The 20449-nt window shown below is 42.4% G+C and overlaps 1 protein-coding gene across 1 annotated transcript in view; it reads left to right on the forward strand.

The window, feature by feature from the left end:
* Tsc1 (tuberous sclerosis 1 protein hamartin) overlaps positions 1–20449 on the forward strand; it is a 106894-nt gene that overhangs the window by 16045 nt on the left and 70400 nt on the right. Inside the window, exons 8-11 of the mRNA XM_050195503.2 lie at positions 81–259; positions 6205–6318; positions 15392–15474; positions 15621–15741. Coding sequence (XP_050051460.1) covers positions 81–259; positions 6205–6318; positions 15392–15474; positions 15621–15741 — 497 coding nt within the window. The remainder of the gene's footprint in view (positions 1–80; positions 260–6204; positions 6319–15391; positions 15475–15620; positions 15742–20449) is intronic.

The following is a 20449-nucleotide window of genomic DNA, read 5'->3' on the forward strand; positions in this document are numbered from 1 at the left end:
AGTATCACTGTAAAATGTTTCTATACTGAAAGTTTCTGCATGTTGATATGGTGCATAATCATGCAGTTCCTTTCCTGTAGGTGGAAGAAAATGCAGCCATATGACATCTTGATGGAGTGCGGTCAGCACACACTGGACCCAAACGAACACGTAACCGATAACAATGAAGCTTCTTCGCCTCCTCCTGTGGTTCTAGGTGGAAGCAATGCGACGTCACCACTGCCTCTATTGCAGCCTCCTAAAGTACCATTTGCCAAAGGTACTGGAAGGCAGCAGATTTACACTGTATTCAGCAGTGTCTCATTCTTTTTTTGACAAAACTTTCTTTGTTCAGATGCGTAGGCACACACACAGTTGTCTTTTTTTTTTTTTTTAATTAGGTAGCTGCCAACTTAGTAACAGTGGTACAATGCCTCAACAAATTGTGCATTATACCTTTCTTCAATTAAATAAATTAAAAATGTGCTTCAAATATAGGGATCTCGTGGGTATGTGGACCAGAATACCCGTCATGTCATGAAAATCGGAAGTTGTGGTCACAAGACATTGGTGCGCGGGGCGGTGCAGTGGTCAAAGGCAAGCCGTGATTGTCTGAAAGATGAATGAATGGAAAACATGGCACACCCAGTGTTCGGTGGCATGGCAGTTGTGTGTCTTGCAACCACTGCACCTGGCCTGATCCATCCGTCAGTAGATCGTAATACCACATGAACACCAATTTGCATTATGTAAGACTAGTGCTTATCAGCAGACCCTACGCCAGAAAGTTGTGCTGCTTTTGGCACACATATTGAACTGATTGCATTGAAAGTAGATAAATTTAATTATTTGTTGCGCATTTGAGAAATTCTGGCACCGTACCATCATGGAGTTAGCAGCTATCTGATAAAACAAAAAAGTGAGATACAGCATTTATGTGTTGGAACCCTTTTAAGAAAGGGGGTAGCAAATATCATTGCAGTCTCTCCCTTTGCCTGCGCTGCCTTCTCCAGCTCACCTTAGTTCTGTTGCGCCTGAATATTCTGGGTAGGTCCTCTCAGGTTTTAAGTCATAATGGAAGGGTGCTCACTCTAATGCTCACTCTATGTAGTGTCGTTAATTCACAAACACTGTTAAAAATTAGTTTCCCAGTAGCTTCCTTGTTCAACAGAACACTAGATACGGTGGCAGACCATCCCAATCTCGCTTCCCTCTTTTGGCTATAGGGGAACCATTGCCCACTTTGCCTCCCCGTTTTGCTTGTGTTCATGTGTCCATTTGTACGCGTGAACACATGCATTCGAGCACAGCCAGCCGTCCCTAAGCAAAGCTTTTCCCGAGAAAAAGGTGCATGTTAGAATTCAGTAAATATGGTATAATTCATCTTTCTGTGACACACTGAATTGTGTTGCTCCTTGCAAAAGCAGCACAAACATGTTCAAGAAATCTTGCAACACAAGCACCATTTGGTGTGTACTTCAAGTGCAAGCTGTGCTGGGCTTCCTTTTCTTAGGTATGTGCCCTTACCAAATGCCATGTTGCAGTGTGGCAATCCTGTGCTCCTTGTAAGACCACCACAGTACATATGGAATGCTGACCTGTCTGCCTGGTACCTTGGTAGTACTGAGAAAGTTGTTTCGTTCTCGGCAGAGGTGGCGACGTGAAAGTGAGCTCTGTAAAAAGTTCCATGTGTTTTACAGAATGAAAGTGGACAAAAGTCTTGATGCGATCCTTGTTATGATGAAGTCGCACCTGACACGAAAGTACTTTCGTTGCATCCAATACCTGTTATAAGTAGAGACTGGTTTTTAAGTGCTAAAGATGTGGGTTTTAGGTGCCTAAAACAGGCACTTAATGTTTTTCTTGTCTATCACCTGTTTCACATGACAGCTATATTGCGCCGAAAGTGGCACAGCAGCGATTGTGGGAGCACCTAAACCTGTTTTGGTGGCTGCGCACACTGCTGCCATTGCAATCGAAACATTTGGAAAAATTCAGCAGTGACATGTGGAGTATGTGGCATAGGTGGTGTCGAGGCACATAGGAGCTTGCATGCTCAAACTGGCGATGCTTTTCTAGCAGACGACAGCCAGTGATAAATCAACTGACGGAAAGTTCCTTTGCGTGACGTGAACTGTGGGCACGAGTGCTTATAGTTTGGTTTTGTGCTTCTTCGGTCAAAGTTCACCCGAGCTCTACTAGAACTAAGAGGCCACTACTCTTCTGCTCAAATGCTTTGAGAAGAAAAGGAGACAGAAGATTAGTTAAAAGTTAAAAGCTAACCATGCCTCGTTACCAGGCAGTTGACATCTATGTGGCTGAGATAGCGCATGGGCTCCTGGCAGCATTCAAGATAAAGAGCCACTGACACACCCCTTTCACGCTATATTTAGGTAATACAATCTTCTTTGTTACAGTTCTAGGTGCATGTGGTTGAAGGATTCTTTAAAACAGGAATTGAAAACGAAATAAACGTGAATCAGTGCAGTATATATTTATGCAAAAAAGTGGAGAATTAATGTTGCCCTAGGAGAATGGCAAAGCCTGCATCTCTCTCACATGCTCTAAAACATAGGAAGGGGTGGTCCAGCACCACCTTTGCGGAGCACGAAAACCCACTGCTCATTGGTGCTTTCCGTAAGTGACACTAATCACAGTGACAAGCATCACACGAAGACGTTGCATCTGGAACAAAGTCGCCTCGTTGGATTGCGGTGCCACTGAATCGCTGCGACTACCTTCGCGCAGTCGCTTGCATGTGAAACAATGTGAACTCTTCACTGGAACTCTTTCTTAAATGCTTTTATTCTGATAGGAATTATATGGGCACTCCAGCCGCATTTCTACCATCGCTGTATGGTTCCATATGAGTGAAAGCGTATGAGGGTGAGCTGGCGAACGTGGTTCAATCTCCCATGCGCGAGCGAGGGACATGGCCCGGATGTGTGCCCACTCCTGTGGCGCTTGAGGCAGGGGGGTGAAGTGACAGAGGAGGAGCGTTCTCAGGCGGCTGCTACGGTGCCTCGATGTCCTCCTCCCTCGCCGCTCCGTACAGAGAGGACACAACCGCGGCGTCTACTACGGTGTTGGCCACGCGAATCGCGGACGCTGTGGTAGACGCCTTGGGCGGACGCCGTAGGGGCGCGTTGCCGGCATTCGTGTGTCCTCAAAGCGGTCTGCGACGTCCCTAAAGTGCGCACCCACACACGCCTCATCTTCAAAGCGATCTGCGAAGTTTGTAGTGTCGCGTAGTGCCAGTAGCTTCGTATGTGCTGTGCTTTCTACGTTTCGTACGCATTCAATGACAGATGCATGGAGGTCAGTTGGCTCACGGTTGCTACCGCAATTCCTAACTCCAGCGTTTCACAGACAGTTTCTGTGGTCATCGAGCGATGTGTGTTCTTATTTATGTGTGTGCGCGCAACACCGTGCTGGTTAATTTAGTTAAGACACGTCGATGGGCTAGTTGGTTTGAATCCATGATAGAATGTGTATGCGTGACTGAACAAGGATGTAGAAAGAAGCAGACACACAAAGACAGCGCTGTCTCCTTGTGTCTATTTCTTTCTATGTCCTCGTTGAGTCACGCTCGCACATTTTATCATTGTTAATTTAGTTAATAAGCGAATGTTTAAAAGTTTATATGGCCAATAAAACTACTATCCTTACTTTATACAGCTATCTACTAACTTGCTATCGCAATTGGTGCTACGCCATGTAACTACAGTTAACCATAAACCTAACAGGTTTCCAGTGTTTGGTGGACAAAGCTTATAACACATGCACAGCACAATCTACTGTCAACAGTCTTTTCAAGCTACATTATACAGTATACCTTTCAAAATTCTGCACCTTTTCTCTCAAATCCTTACCGGCAGTGTAACATGGAGTTGACTGTCCGTTGGTGATTTTTTTCTCTGGCATTGCTAACAAGTGTCAAGCATATGGTGAGAGGCCTTCAAAAGCTCAACTAATATTGACAGCAGAAGCACTTATTTGCCAGGTCACATTGACAGGTGCATTGCCATTAGCGACAGCATCTGCCAATGCTTCCAAGCCTTGTGGAAAGAAGTAACTGAATGGGCTTTTGGAACAAAGAGCACCCCAAAAAAACATCTTCAGGTGCTAAAAGCAAGAACAGGCATATGTAGGCATAATCGACAAATATGCATTTATAAGCACTGCAAAGTCAGTACTTAAATTACTTCCTAATCCATAATTTGGGCCATACAGCAAAAGGGTGGGGCCCTGGTGCACAGGAACGAATAGGCATTTTCCTTTAATACAGTCTCTAGCTATAAGCATACCAGGTGTTGTAACCTTAACAGAATGTTTATGATTTCCTGTGACATTTGCACAAATGTACTTATTGAGCTGTAGTGCTCGAAGAGGTGTGCATTACTTGCCTTGGAAATCAGTTTGCATAATTGACAAATTAGCAAAATTCAAATAATTATCTTTTCTACTAATTATATTGCTACACATGTAGCAATACACAAATTGAAGCAGTTAATTTGACAAGGGGCATCCACTTGAAATGAACTTTGAAACTAACACCAGTTTTGAGATAAGCGGAGTCAAACTTGCCATAAAAATGCACAGTTGTTTTACTTACTTTTTAACAAAATGCCTTTTTATGCATTGAAGCTTTAAGGCAGCTGGAACACCAATGCACTTTGTCGCCAACTTTGGAAACACAACTTGAAACTGTTGCGATCCCCAGAATTGGTTTGAAGTGGATGCGGCCTTAAATGTCACCAGCCAAGATTCTTCAATTGCAACATGTGGCATGAAGTGATTAGTTCGAAAGCTAATTAGCAAACATTTGGTAATTAGTCTAATATTCATTTTTTCTTTATAATAATGTCTGCCTCTGGAGATTAATCTAGCTCAAGAAATATAATTGGTACATGTCACGGAAGATTTTTAGAGCTTCTGTTAACGATTAAATAAGATGCCCCATATATTCTTTACATGCTGATATCAACAATTAGCACTTAGATTTACTTCGTTATATCTGATAATTAATTATACACATATTCATCGTATTGATGTTCAACTATAGCTTGCTGCGGTATAACAAAGACACTGACACACATTCATTAGCATGTTTGATAGCTACCTTGAAACTGTGTCTCATTACAATGACTGCCTTGTCCACCAGTGTTGCCGTGGTAGGCGGGATGTCATATCTGATGGCCTAGGCACAATCGGGGAAGAAGCCTGTCGTGTCATCATAAGATACCAAATGAGCAAGAATGCTGCCACTCACTCAACAATATGTGAACCAATGACTGACTGGAAGTGGGAATGCAATGACCGTGCTTTCCTCATGTTAAACTTGTATTCGGTGCTCTGCAGAGGAGGACCGACACATAATTTCGAGGCTGTAGAAACTCTGCTGCATGCTTCTCACACGTAAAAGGATGACTTGGCAAGTGCAAAGGTTGAGAAATGCTTAGGAAATAACTTAATTCAGTACTGAAGTTAACCTCGGAATGCCAGACTTGGCATTGCTGACATTATCGTGATGTGATGACAAAGAGCAAAATTTGTTGACATTGTGTAGCAATATGGCTAGGTATGGCGACATTGCTCGTGAAGAATAAGCGAGAGTGATGTGCATGTTTCTTCTGGCTACATTCACATGTGGCAACCGGCAGCGATCACAGAAATAGAGTGAGTAAGTGTATCATGAAGTCGTGACGCATCCACCTCTTGGATACCAAAAACAAAGCTGATTCACAGAAACAAATGTTATTTAGTAAATTACCTAGGGCACCTTTGAAGCTAGGCAGTAGAAGTGAAAGTTGGACAAATTGGTTGTGATTCATTCTTGAACTGCAGCACACATAACAGACGAGGAACACAGGCAGAGTTAGCAAACAGCACTTGTTAACTTTGCCTGTGTCCTTCATCTTTAGTGTGCACTCGAGTTCATCAGTGAAGCTTGGCAGTATTTTTTGTTAGGGTTTAGAGGGTTTTGGCCTTCACTTCAATCAAAAAACAAACTAAAAAGGACATTTAGGAAATGTCATCTCATTACCCCTTTAAGGTAAATAGATGACCCTGACCTGCATGGTCCGTTGGAAATAGGGTCGTAGGTTGGCAAACAAAACAAGGCTACGGCTAGAATCCTGTTTTCCTTTGTGGAGGCATACTGGCTCTGAGCATCAACCAGCTCGTCTGCTCCTGCTTTTGCCACATCTGTGCGTTTGTTTACAGGGGAGGCTATTGTGGCATCTTCGGTAGTTTCAACGCCTTGCTGGAGTCCTGTAGAGGCCTGTGGCCTTGCTCCTGCCTGGAGAACTGTAGGGTACTCTAGGTCATTGTCATGCGGTAAGTACAACGTTCAGACATTGCCCTGACGAACTTGATTGTTGTGAATCAGCACCTCGGTGTTCCTTTTTGTCATCCATCGCTTACTCTTGCAAGGTCTGAGTGTGTTGTCTTTCTAGTGATATCCAGTCAAGTTTGTCTGAAATTTTTTGTCTTCAATGAAAGGATGCCAAGGAAACGCACTCAATTTATAGCGGTAAAGTGTTATTTCGAAACTGTTTTCTATAATTTTACGGCAATAGGTTGATTATTATTAGAAAGAATGAAGGTCAAAAGTCTATTTTTATTTTTTTAATTTCGCACGAAAATGTCGGTGCCTATACGTCACTGTGATGCTAAAGGGTCCCTGAAACGGTTCGGACAAATTTTGTAGACGCGTAGAGTACAGCTACATTTAATCATTCGCACTACAATTTGTGTGAAGCGTATCATATTAAGAGAGCTACGGAAAATGACAAGTTACCCTCCTCCATAGCCATGCATTTTCTCCTCAACTAGTTCGCTGAGTGATTGGGGCTAAGCTCCGCCTTCACTGGCTCTGCGTCATGATGGCACGTCGCGTCGTCTACTTCCAATTGTCCCGGGAGCAAGCGCATGAAGCCTCTTCAACCTCTCCGCCAGCCACTTGGCGGTCAACCCCAAGCGAGAGTTATCGAAGCAGCTTGCGTTTGTTGCGAGCATTCTGTTGCAGTGCCGAGCGTGTCTGGTATTCCAGTAACTACAGGTGAGCTGGGCGTTTTGACAGATGGGTGGAGGCATAAACTCAAGCTGATGAAGGAGCTTTAGCGTAGACGTACGTGAGCAGCCTGATCAATCTGCAAGGTCCAGCCACCTGGTGGCGCTGAGCTTAACCAGCCAAATAAAGAGCTAATATTGCTCTAACCAAGTGTAAAACCTGTTAAACATTTACAAAAACATGTTCATGATTACACTCCTGAAGAAAATTTACATCAGCAGCAAAGTAGAATACACTTCGTTACAGCTACAGTGTTTGGTTGAGCTCTGTGCCACGAGGTGGCTGCACCTTGCAGACCGTTCACATTTGCGCTTCTGCTCATCCCATAAAACGGCATGGTCAAACATCCAGACCCAGTCCACTTGCGCTTGCGTTTACCCGAATACCAGACATGCGAAACACTACTGTGGTAGTTATCCTCCGGCTTACAGGGACAGCTGCAAACGCGCAAATCCTGGCACCGATCGGATAGCGACAGTCCAGTGCGCTGCAGCCACGCCACTCGTCTGCTGCCTTGCAGAGGGACGCGATGTCGCAGCTTAACATATTGCCAGTCGCTACGTTTGCGGCCCGCAACGTAGCAAGGGCAAACCATGGTGCTTGCAAAAAGAAAGATCGAGATCAACACTGACCGTGGAGCTCCCGTCAACACGGAGCATGTTGCAACACAAGTAGACAACACTTGCTTTGTGCCGGAAGTGCTTAATTGTAGTGAGAAATTGTCCTTGTGCATTCTCTTTCTGTTACTTTCCTTTTATAGAAACAAATTAACTAACATTCCAACGATTACGAACAACATTTGTTCACCATAAAGTTAGAAAAATTATCAATGATGTGCCCTGGGCAGCCAATCGGATAGCTCGCCCTACTGGCGTCATTAGGGCAACTTGCGTCAAATGGTCAGGGGCGACTAAAATTTCAGCCGAGTGATGTGCTGCGATCAGTAGCAATGTACATTTTTAAAACCTTATAATAAATTACAGGCTTTACGCGGAGCACTTAAATGCAACAAATAATGATCAGAAGGACCTACCCTAACATCTTAGTACGTTTGTACAAAATCGTCAAAATCCTTTCAGGGTCCCTTTAAGGATTTCAAGTTATTTTCTGTTGAAGCTTAGTGAACTATCTTGAAACTTGCTCAGTTCAGTCTATATCTATCTTACAAACAATGTAGTCCATGTTTACCAATAAATTAAATGGGCCCAAGCAGTTGCCATCAAAATCTATGATGTTGCAGCAAACTGGTGAAGAATCTTCAAGGTGGTGGCCTGACCTGTCTTTAGTGGCTTTTCTGGCTTATCAAGCTTCCTCTCACATTGGAAGTGGCTCTTGTTGTGTTGTAGAAGTGTAATTTACTGATACAAATACAGCTCAATTTATTTTTCTCTTTAGTGTCACTTTAGCCCTTTGCATACTCATAGAAGTGTCAAAGATGTTTTCCAAATTGCAAGACATCTATTGGCCACCTTGCTGTTGCTGGGGCCAACAGAATCTAACAGCTAAAGTACAATATTAGATGCAAACTCACTAATTTAAACCATCTAGGGATTCGACAAAATTCATTATAAATGCTTCTGACTATTGGGTGCTTCCATATTTTTATTCGTAAAGACACTTTCTTCTCCCAAAACTAAGATTGATTTTGTTTTCTTGGCACTTGGGCAGCAAAATACATATTTTTGATAGAAATTAACAAGGGTCACCCGGGCATGCCTGGCCGAACTTATCTGAACAGTATCCATCAGCCATTGTTATGCAAGAAGCAGCACGGATTTCCTGAAAAAAAAAGTGTAATTCACTAAAGGGGAAGACGAGCACTTATGCAACTTGAGGGTTTTATAAATTTGAAGACCTTTCACTCAAAAACTGAGACATTGTACACCGCCAAACTTTTTATGGTAATGTTACACCATTAGAACTACTGGCCCAAGGAAACTTATACTTATTTCGCCCCCAGTATCTTTCAGAAAAAATACCGAAGTTTGCTTTTTGAGCAGGTACCTCCCACTGACCCTGAATTCAGTGGCTTTGTTGTGGCGTTTTAGCTAAGGCAACAAAGCTAAAAAAATTTCTGCCAAATTTTCAGAGGGCTTTTTGTAAATTAACTAAAAAAATTTTCGTCTACGTTATGTATCTACTTCATAATAAAATCCCCGAAATGCCAAAATGGCAAAAGTAGCTCAAATTGGCCCGTTTAAGGGCATTAAAAAAAAACAATCATTGTCAATTTTCATTAAAATTTTACCGAATTCCCTCGCAGGGCTGATAAATCTAGTACTGCAAAAACGTTGCATTATTTTATTTCAAGCGGAAAAATTTAGCGTATTTTTAGAACCCTGTATGGTCATCATCCCTATGATCTCTGTAGATCTAATAAAAAAAATCGAAATTACATTCATATTGCAATCTGAGCTCATCATTTTTATGCATTATGGTAGTAAAGAAAAGTGACTCAGATTGTCTTTTTCTGCCTCTGCTGAACCATGAAATTAGTTGAGGTCTGGTTTTCAGGGCTCCTGAATCAGTATTTTTTCCTACAGTACGTTAAGATAGCAAGCACACAGCTGCTATCTGAAATTCCCCCTGTTTATATATGCAATAACTAGCCTAGTAGGAAAGCGCGATGATGCCATTGCAGTGGAGGAGTCGACTGGGTTTGTTCAGATAAGGACAGTCTCAAAAGGGGTCCAAATATTTTCACACAATGGAGCCAATACTACTTTTCCAACATACACATTTATTTCACAGAGAAAAAGGCTTGAGTGATACAAGGAGCAAAAATATCATTATCCAGTTGCAGAATGTTGCAACTCAAAAAGCGCATAGTACAGAGAATGCTGTTTTCTACACATTAAACATTGTACTCTAAATCTGTACAATCTCTCTCATAGAGTTAAGATGAGTCGAGTTTGCGGAATGGGAAAAAAAGGCCTCTTCAGCTTTTCCCTACCATAGGGAAAATGTTTTTTTGTTGTTGTTGTTGCTTACGGCAGATTTTTTTTTCCTCAAGGAATTACTGCACTTAATAATTTATGTAATACATAAATAAAAAGCAGAATGAATGTACTTTCTTACGCATAAAAGTTTCATTAAAGGGATATATGTCATAAGAAAGACATAAATTGCCAGAATCAAAATCGTGGGATAAAATTAAAGAAAGTTTGTAAAGACATGCTTGTATCTAAGAAAAGAAATGTAACAAAAATTATGAGATATACATAATGTATTGCCCTCTAATAGGCACTAGCTACGAAAAAATCACTTTTTAATTGAACAGGTATTCAACTATGTACAAAAATTTAACTGCAAGCACTACAGTTGGGCCTGCCGGGCTGCCGATGTTTTGGGCTGGTGTGTGTCATCATCGCTCTGAGTCAAAGTCCGACGAAAAGGCAGCATCCTCAGACTCACTGCTCCTTAGTCCGTCGATAAAATTGGCCGCAGACGCAGCGGAATCGCGAGATCTGTGGTCTTTCGAAGCACATGCGCTGCTTCTGGAGGCGGCCATTCTTGCTTTCTACATTCACGATCACAGAACTTCAGAGCGCATTAAAGAAATGAATGCGTCGCAGGAAAAAAGCAAACTACTTAGACAACAAAAATGTAGTTCTCCTCCTTCACGTACAATGGCCCAGAGTGTCCGTTAGCGATGCAGAAGGTCTCGAAAGGGGCGTTTCAAACCATCGATAGCAGAATGTCACTTTAGCTTTGTACTCTGACACTCGCGAAAACTTCGGAGCACATTCAAAAATCACCGCTTGGCGGGAAAACAAGCAAACTGCTTAGAAAAAAAAATGTTCTGCTCCTTCACGCCCAATAGCGCAGTGTGTCCATGAGCGGCGTGGAAGGTCTCAAAAGTGGCTTTCAAACCATCGATAGCGGGCTAACGATGCCAAATTGGCGAGGTAGGGAAAGAGTTGATAGACGAGGAAAAATTAGGGGCTTATTTCGACTTTTTTTTTATGGCACTTTGGATCAATGGGTTTAACTCCAGAAATATTTGCTCCATTGTTCATTATGTTCTACACAACTTACAGAAGAGTGTGTTCTCCAGTTTATTCTTGTTTCTTGGAACTGAATGGCAAATGGTAAAAAAAATTTCCAAGTCAGAATATTGCCTGTTTTCAGTCCTTTAAATAACAAAATATCATAACCAGTTTCTGTAAAACTTCATGAGGTTCATATCTTGTGATCAGTTTCCTCCAAAATTATGTTGCTATATTTTGTTACTAATACAAATATAAGACGTAGACTAAGGTATCCGCTTCACTGCTCTACTGCTTGGGCACTTATCAAGGTCAGCGGTGTACTCATTCTAATTTTATTTCTGATGCAATGAATTTCACGGCTGGATTTGGTGCCAATAATGCACAGGCAGCCTGAATCATTATTGCGATAAGCGGTTGTTCAGGAGCTATGACAAGGCTAACAGAGATTTACCAATTTATCATTCACAGCTTGGGTTGAGAAGGAGGGTGGGAGGATATTGTATGGCAGTGTAAGAACCACTGTTTAAGGTTTAGGACTTTGGCATGTAATTACGATGTGCGTTATTCATGCCCAGTAAGCAGATGTTGAGAGGCCTTCAAAAGCTCAACTAGTATTGACAACACAAGCGCTTATTTGCTAGGTCACATTTCCAGGTTCATGGTCATTAGCAACAGCATCGGCCAATGCTGCCAGGCCTTGTGGAAAGAAGTAACTGAACATGCTTTTGAAACAAAGAGCACCCCAAAAAAAGCATTTCCAGGTTCTAAAAGCAAGAACAAGCATATGTAAGCATAATGGACAGAAGTGATAGGCACTGCAAGGTCAGGGCTTAAAATATTTCCTAATGCATAATTCGTGCTCATACAGCAAAAGGGTGGGGCCTTAGTTTGCAGGAACGAATAGGCATTTTCGAAATAAGTTGTGCAAGCACACCGTGTAGCGTTTAAGGAATTTTCTTGGTCAGATTTTACGTTCTTCCACATATAGAATGACTGATTTGCTTGCACCAGCCCAACACCTGTGCAATTCTTGCCCTGTTACTACAAAAGAAGTTTTACCATTTTTGTCCATGCCATGATATGACAAATTAAACTCAATTCACCCTAATTCTGTGAGAGGTTGTAAGATGTAGAATAAAACAATGAATGTGTAGGAAACAGTATTCTCAATTCCATACACTTTTTTAGTTGCAACATTTTGTGACTCGATAGCAAACATTTTTGCACTTTGTCTCACTTAAGATTTTTTTTGTGTGAAAACAAATGCATGTTGGAATGTAGTATTGGTTCTATTATGTGACAGTGTTTTTGCACCTAATGTAAAAGTATTTGGGGCCCCTTTTGCTACTGTCCATATCTGGACACACCAAGCTGACTTCACCACTGCAGTGGCATCATCGCACTTTCGCACTAGGCTAGTGCATCGGCCATATAAAGTGGGAGCATTGCAGATAGCAGATGTACTAAGAGAGTAGTGCCAGAAGTAGTTTCTCCAGACCAGCCTTAAACAGTTCACTGTGTGCGCTCTCACATGCTTGCTACCTCAGCATACTCTAAGAAAAATACGGATACAGGAGCCCTGAAAAACCCAAGTTCAACTGACTTTGTGGTTCAGCAGAGGCAAAATAAGATGCAATCTGAGTCACTTTTCTTTACTACCACAAAAACAACGACCTCGTATTGCAATATGAATGTAATTTTGATTTTTTTATTAGAACTACACAGATCATGGGGAGACTACAAAAGAAACTCTAAACAGGAATGATGGCAATCTTCCACCTGCGTATACTAGGTGCTTTGGTCACATACTAAAACGGAGATAAGCACGCCTCGTAGAGCTGCTTTTTTGTGAACAAGGCTTCCGTACCGAAGCCGAAATGTCTTGAAGTTTTTAATCATTTTCATTTTTGGTCAGCATTTCTCTGTCTTACCTTTTCAGATCATAGGGATGACCATACAGGGTTCTAAAAATAGGCCCAATTTTTCAGCTCGAAATAAAATAATTCAACATGTTCTTGCAGTAATAGATTTAGCAGTCCTGCAAGGGAATTATGTAAAATTTTAATGAAAATCTAATTGAAAATATTTTTTTAATGCCCTTAAATGGGCCATTTTCTACTACTAGTGCAGTTTTGGTGCTATAGGGATTTTATTACAAAATAAATACTTAATGTAGCTGCACATTTCTTGTGTTAATTTGCAAGAATTCTTTTTAAAGATTTGCCGCAAAATGTTTTCGCTTCGTCACCTTAGCTAAAATGTCCCTACAAAGCCACTGATTTCAAAGTCAGTGAGAAATGCTTGCTTAAAAAGCATTTTGGTAATTTTTCAAAAAATCCAAAATTGTTTGGAACATCAAGTTTTCTTGGGCGAGTAGTTCTAATGGTTTAAAATTGCTGAAAAAATGTTTGACGACGTACAATGTTTTGGTTTTCAAGTAATAGGTCTTCAAATTTGTGAAACCTGCATGGCACGAAAGTGCTTGTCTTCACTTTTAGTGAATTAAAATGTTTTTTTCTGGAAATCCGTACTGCATCTCGCAAAACAAAGGCTGATTCCTTTCTAAAGAAACATTTGCCCACCTCTCATAAAATTTTCGCTGAAAACAACAAATACTTGGTACTACTCAGACCTGTCCTTATCTGAACACACCCAGCAGCCACTCACTCATTCTTGGAAAGCTTGTTTGTGACGAGGCGCTAAAGATGTTGAAAACCTATTCATGCAGTTTCTTAAGTGACAATTAGTGATATTGTGTTTAAAACTGACCATTTGTCCCTGATGGTTATCTGTCTTTCTTGCACTAGTTAGTAAGAGGAGTGGTACATAATTATACTGAAACAAATATTCCAACTGCAAATATATGCGCCAACGTTTGGCTATTCAATATTCAATTCAATATTCGCCCACTTCTAGTCATCAGTATACTAAACGTGGACTGATACAGTGTTAGTGAAAACTGCTTGGATGAGTAACTAAAAACCTCATTCTCGCCAGTTAAGGAGTGCAGGCTTTTTAACTGCACAAAAACATAAAGATTACAAATACAGTGGTATATTGACTTCCGTTCTGCCAAATATCCAGTCTCCTCTTGAATGCAAAGGTGCGATCCTGAGAGTTATACAAGTGTGGCTGGTGGTGCTAAACCTGGACATTCTGCACTGTTTTGCACGTGGGTACTGCTGCTGAAATTTGTTGATAGCTGGCACCAAGCTCTGCATTTATTTCACCTGTTGTTTATTGCTTTTCGTGGCGCCACTACGAAGGAAAAAGTGCATAAACCTGTGTGGCCTGAACTTCCGTGCAACAAAGTACTCAGTCTGCTTAATTTGTCTTCTTCCAAATAATTGGAATGAAATAAAAAGCAACCGAACATGAAAGCAACCCTGGTTCTTTGATGAAATTTAAAGGGTCTCTGAAACACTTTTCCAATATAGTAAAAAGAATGTTGCCGATCTGTCGTAGAGGCTGGTGTGAATGTGTGAGCCAATAGCAGAGCAGCCCTCTTGGCTGCTCCCCTGTATAGCTTCCAGTGCACTAGTGAAGACAAAAAGAGAGATAAAACCGGGAGTTGGTGCGATAACTTCTCAATAGTTGAAGTATTCAAAAAAGGTTTGCACCGTGATGTTCGTGAGATGAGATCTTTTAATAGTGAGGCTATTCTATGATTAGTTGGAAAAGTTTTTCAAGACTTCTTTAAAGAAAAAAGAGAGATGCACAGTCTTGTAACTGCTGGCCATGCACAAACCGGCAAGTGCATGTGTGAATCGGACTATTTCTGAGCAAAAAGCACAGTTCATTTATAGCTTCGGAGCTGGTAGTGAGAGGGATTTTTGTCTTCCACTTTTTTAATTGTATTTTTCACAGCACGCCTTGGCTGACCTCTCTTGTTTTTGTGTTGATTTCATACTACCATGATCTACCAGAAATTGCCAAAAGGAGTTTACAGCTCATCTGTGTTTGTTTGTCGCATGTGTTTTTGTTTTCTTTTGACATTTTTTGAATAAGTGCTTGAGAAAATCTAGAAGATATAGTGGGTTAAAATGGGCCAAATGGTAGTGCGAGCACAACCACTGCTCACCCTCGCATGCTCTGCTTGCGTCACATTCTTTATTGCGTTCTTCCTCAGTGCTAGGATGCTTGCTTTGGCATGTAGTGTTTTGATGTCCATAGGAAATTCAAGAAAAATTAATGTAGATAGGTTATTAAGATCAGACTTCCATTGTTTGCCTTGTAGCATTCTCTTACTCATTCTTAAGCTTGCATTTGATATGCCTAAGAGGGCAAAGTTAGAAGTAACCAATTTGTTCAACTTACTCTTTCTTCTTTTTTTTTCTACTCGAAGAAAAACCCTACGAGAGCACTGAGGCTGGTTTGCCTCTCGACCTTGCTGTGGAAGCGACGCCAGAGGAAACGGGCTGCACAGGGGTATGGTAACGCTGGCACATTTTTTACTGTTTAATTGTGTCATTCTGTATGATACCTTGTCTCATCTGATGCCCTGTTGCAATGTTTCTTGAAACATTAATGAGCTTTTGCTTCTGCTTTTGTTCTTCTGATTCGCTGTTCTGCAGTCATCGCAGCAGATAACTGTGGAGTCAAAAAGTGACGTGGCGAGAATCGCTGTAGCTGCCACCAAGGATGACATACCTCTCAGGGATCTTGGAAACAAGGCACTGCTACATGGTGGCGAAGGTAGGGCAGCAACATTTGTTGTCCTGAATGAGATAATGAACATACACTTTGTTGTACTGTGTCGTATTTCTGCTGTTTTGATTGAATGGTTTTAATGGGAAAAAGGAAAGTTGCTCTGAGCAACCTGCAAATTTTAGTAAAATGGTTCATTTCACTTTCTTTTAATACTGAACTAATTTTTAGGCAAATTAACGTGACTATAATCATACTTTTATGTTTGTGTGCTGCTGTATATGCTGACCACATGTCACCTCAGTCCACCTGTCACAGCTACTATTCCATTTTATTGGTTAACACCAGGGGTATGCCTTCTAGGCAACTATGACAGGCCAGTTTATCTGTCACTTTGTGTGGTAGGTGTTGCTTTAAGAATGAGGTCTAACCACAACTTAGCATAGTCATAATTGAGGGCTTTGTTAAATCAAGGCTTCATTATGTTTAAGCAGTTGTGTATAATTTTCATATGTTCTCATAAAAGTCTTGGTTCCCTGTAGCACTGTGTGATTATATTTAAGATTTCTCCAGAAATATAGTGGATAATAGGGAATATTCAAAATGCATAGTCATTGTCAACAGTGGCTGCATCTGCCATCTGGCTTAGTAACAAGCATGGGCATGGGTGAGTATGATTGTGAGGCAGCTGTATGGTGCAAGGTTCGACCGTTATTGCTGTGCAGCCATTCAGGACTCTTAAATGGAACAGTACTCTTCATTGTCCCATGATTAATGAACAGTGAGCCTCACTTGGCTGCCGCAAATCAACGAAGCTATGCCAGCAGGTTTTTGCACCTTTGAATATCCGGACGAACGGCATTCATGAAAGGGGTGCTGCTTACATCAAGTCCCTTTTTGGAGTCATGTGGACTTCAAACCTGAGCAAGATGCCCTGGAAAATTGGTCGTTCGCTCTCAAATTTTCACGTCAAGCCTCTAAAACAACTTTGCAGTTCCTGGGGAACTGTGCAGTTCCCCAGGTTTCTTGCATATGTAAGGAAGCATGTTGCATGTAAAAAATAGGAGATCTGGTAATAGTAGGGCTGTTCAATAGAGCTGATAATAAAGCTCCATGCACGAGAACTGTGGTTGCTCTCTTCGCATTGGATTCTTGCTTTGAAATTGGAGTCACATTGGATTTTTTCTTGCTGAAATTGTGGAAGTCAGGTTGCACATGCACGTGTTGTGAAAACAGAAGACAGACATTATCACCAGGTTCAATGTCGGAACTTGGTTCCGTGCACTGCTTTGTTCTATTCACCGCAGCACATATCAAGTTTTGGCATGATAGGGTGTTGTGTTTGTTTTCTCTCACTCTCGCTTGCATCCTGTGCACTGCTTAATGCTCGCACTGCTTTTGTGTCTGTAAGTTTTGGACTTCAGTGCTCAGAGATGCTCTGGCTGCAAGCACAATGCAATAACATGAGCAACTCTGCAAGCACGCGGCTAGGCCCACTTGCGCAGCGTCTCGATACCAGAGCCGAAAATAAGGAAACAAAAGCTGATTAGATGTCATGCATGGAAAATGAGCGTAAATGCAATTCAGCAGCAATTTAACACTTCGTAATGAAGCAGCAACACCTAGGGAATGGAGCACGCAGGCCTTGCCTGTCTCTACTGTTGGTGTGCTGCAGTGGACAAGTGCAGTAGCATCTAATGTACACCGATGTTGTAACTGCTTTTCCATTTTGTTCCCTTGGTTGGCATAACATTCTTTGATGAACTTTGCTGAGCTTTCTGGACTTTTGAGTGAATAAACAGCAATAATAAATGCTCCATCTGCACACTTACACTAATGTGTGAAAGCACATTTTCTTTCTTTCTTTCTTTTCTTTTTTTTTTCAGTACAAGTTGAAATACAATTTTCTGAATATTGCACTGTCTTCTCATAATCTTTTTCAATTTTACTTGATCTGGAACAATTTTAGTGCAAAATGTGTGCTGCAACACCCACAAAGTTTTTTTATTTCCATTGCAGAAGATAATGTAGTGGATGAAAGACTTAAGATTTTCAAAGTGTGCTGTTATAGATCTCTTGAAAAATGACAAAAACCCTGTGCGCACATTGGATTCCCACTACCATCGTGAAGGGCTGACTTGCAAGTGACCTCAGGAGCCACATAAGAAGCTTTTGAGCCGTGCGGGCTATGCTACAGATCTCATTGAGTTGCCGCGGTGTTCTGACACACACATAGCATTTTCGCGACACAACACACACCTGTGAATGCAAGCTTGATTCTCCCTGCAAAAGGATAGATAGAATACATCTTGGCATGTTCCCACGTTAGTGCCACGAAGGCATCATTGACACACTACAGTGCGAAAGCAGTAACTTGAAGGGGCTTTAACTGCTGGAGCTACCACTTTGGTTCAGTCTAACGTCATTCCTTATTCCGTCAGAGCAAATTACATGAAAAAAGAAGCGTGGCAAGCTGCAATATCTTAGGTGCTGGTGTAGCAATCCAGTGCTGTCTCTATTGCAGCCTTGCAAGTGTTGGAGTATTTGGCCATACAATTGGGTCAGCTTGTCGCAGCCCCCACTGCCCTGTATATCATCATTGCCTCAAAAGACGTGACTGCTGTCACACGGCTTCAGATGAATGACATGTAGCTTACGGCGCCGCTGTCACTCATGAATGCAAAAAATGGATAACTAGCCATGTGTGCGCTGTATACATCTCTATTAGCGGCACTCACAGTGGAACCTCGATTACACGACTTTCTCGGGACCGTGAAAAAGTGTTGTAAAGTGCGGGCATTGTAAAATCCGAACATAAATTATGCCTATAAGAATACTACTTATTTCGCGCGACTACTAACTACTAACATACTCTAACAACATAAAACTACTAACATACTCTACAGGGCTTGGAAACCCAAATTACCAAAAAAGTAAATGCGATAAGAATTAATGCTGCAGTACAGGTACCAATCATGCTTTATTCAAACAAACCTTTACGGCACTCCACTGCCGCAATTCCCGCCAGCCGGCGCAAATTTTAAAAAAGTCTGTATGTGTCTTTTGGACCTTGTTTGATATGTGAACCAAGAGCTTTCGCTTGAGTTGGGCAATGTCCAAAAGGAGGTCCTCTGTGGCATCACGTGAACAGATGAAGTTCCGGATGCCGTCTATATGCCGTAGCACCTCGGCGAACGTGGTAGGCACAGGCACGGCATCTGTGGCGTCGTCGTTGTCCTCGTCCGATGTCGCAGGGGTGTCAGCACTAGGCAAAGCCTCCTCAATGGCGTCATCCAGCGACACCTCGCCGTAGATAGCAACATTGTCGTCGGCCTCCACGTACTCGGCAAAGGTCGTGGTGAGGTTTGAACCCTCGAAATCGTCGTCGGTGAAGCCTGCATCGGCCTTGAGCGGCATGGAGGTTGTTGCGTCGCCCAGCAGAGGAGGCAGTCTCTCGCTTAAAGCCACAGTGCTTGAACGAGTTAGTGATTGTGCTTCGCGACACTGCATTCCACGAACTGGCAATAAAGTGCATGGCATCAAGCACAGTGATCTTCTTTTTTCAATTCGCTGCGCTCCATAGCCACCAGCTGACGCTGCACTTACCGCTTCCGGTACCCTTGCTTGACACACTTAATGATGCCAGCATCCACCAGCTGCAGCCGGCTTGTGCAGTTAAGCGGGAAAGAAAAACAACCGTTATGTTCCTCAGGCTGGACGTATTAGGTGGGTGGCACGGTGCGTTGTCCACGAAAAGCTATATTTTTATCGCCTTAGCACCCATTTTGTTATCCAGCTGCTGCAAAAAATTGCTGAAGAGCAAAGACGTCATCCACACCTTTTTGTTGAAGTTGTAGCTGCACGGCAGCGTCTTCAAGTTCTTAAAGCACCGTGGCTTTGTAAACTTTCCAACAACGAGCACGGGCAGCCTCTCGGAACCATCCTCGTTAGCACAAAATAGTGCCGTCACATGCTCTGTACTACACTTGCCACCATGACAGCTGTCACCCTTAAACGCAAGGGTTTGCTCAGGCTGCATATAGTAAAAAATATCGCTCTCATCGGCGTAGAAAACGTCGCAGGGCTTGTATGCAGCAATCGTCTCCGGCAGCGACTCCATCCACTTGTTCACCATCGAAACGTCCACGGAAGTGCTTTCTCCGCAAGAGTGGCTGTACACAATCCTGTTTCATTTTTTAAAGCAATCCAGCCACCCGTTCGATGCCTGAAAGTCGTCGATGCCCCGGCGCAATGCCACAAGGTCCGCCTTTTCTTTTAGAATGGCGCCGTCAACGTTGATCGCAGAGCTCCATGCTTGATGCAGCCACTTGACGAGAACATTTTTCGAACTTCTCATGCTGTCCTTTTTTTGCCGCTTTCCGCTTGAGCCTGAACTTGTTGGCATTCTGCAATATCGCCCGCTTTGTTTGCCAGGATCGTCTCAAGCGAAAATTCGGGTATCTCAAGGTCCCGGGCAATGCTGGCTTTCGTGGCTCCATGCCGCTTTTCCGCTTCTTCGAAAATATTCAGCTTATCGCCGTGCGACAGAACTGTCCGCTTTCGGGACATTGTGCGTTGCGTTACTCCACATAACTCAAAACCTCCGCTGAACGCTGGTCGCTAGGATTATGACGAAGAACACATGCGATAAACCTAGGCGTCTCCGCGCTACCTTGTTGGTGATCTGCTGCTGGGAAACTAGAAGGAGAGGAACGCTTCCCCAACACGACGAGAGGCGACGCCGCCGAGTAGAGAG

This window comes from Dermacentor andersoni, chromosome 1 (assembly GCF_023375885.2).
Source record: "Dermacentor andersoni chromosome 1, qqDerAnde1_hic_scaffold, whole genome shotgun sequence".
Classification (NCBI taxonomy): Eukaryota; Metazoa; Arthropoda; class Arachnida; order Ixodida; family Ixodidae; genus Dermacentor; species Dermacentor andersoni.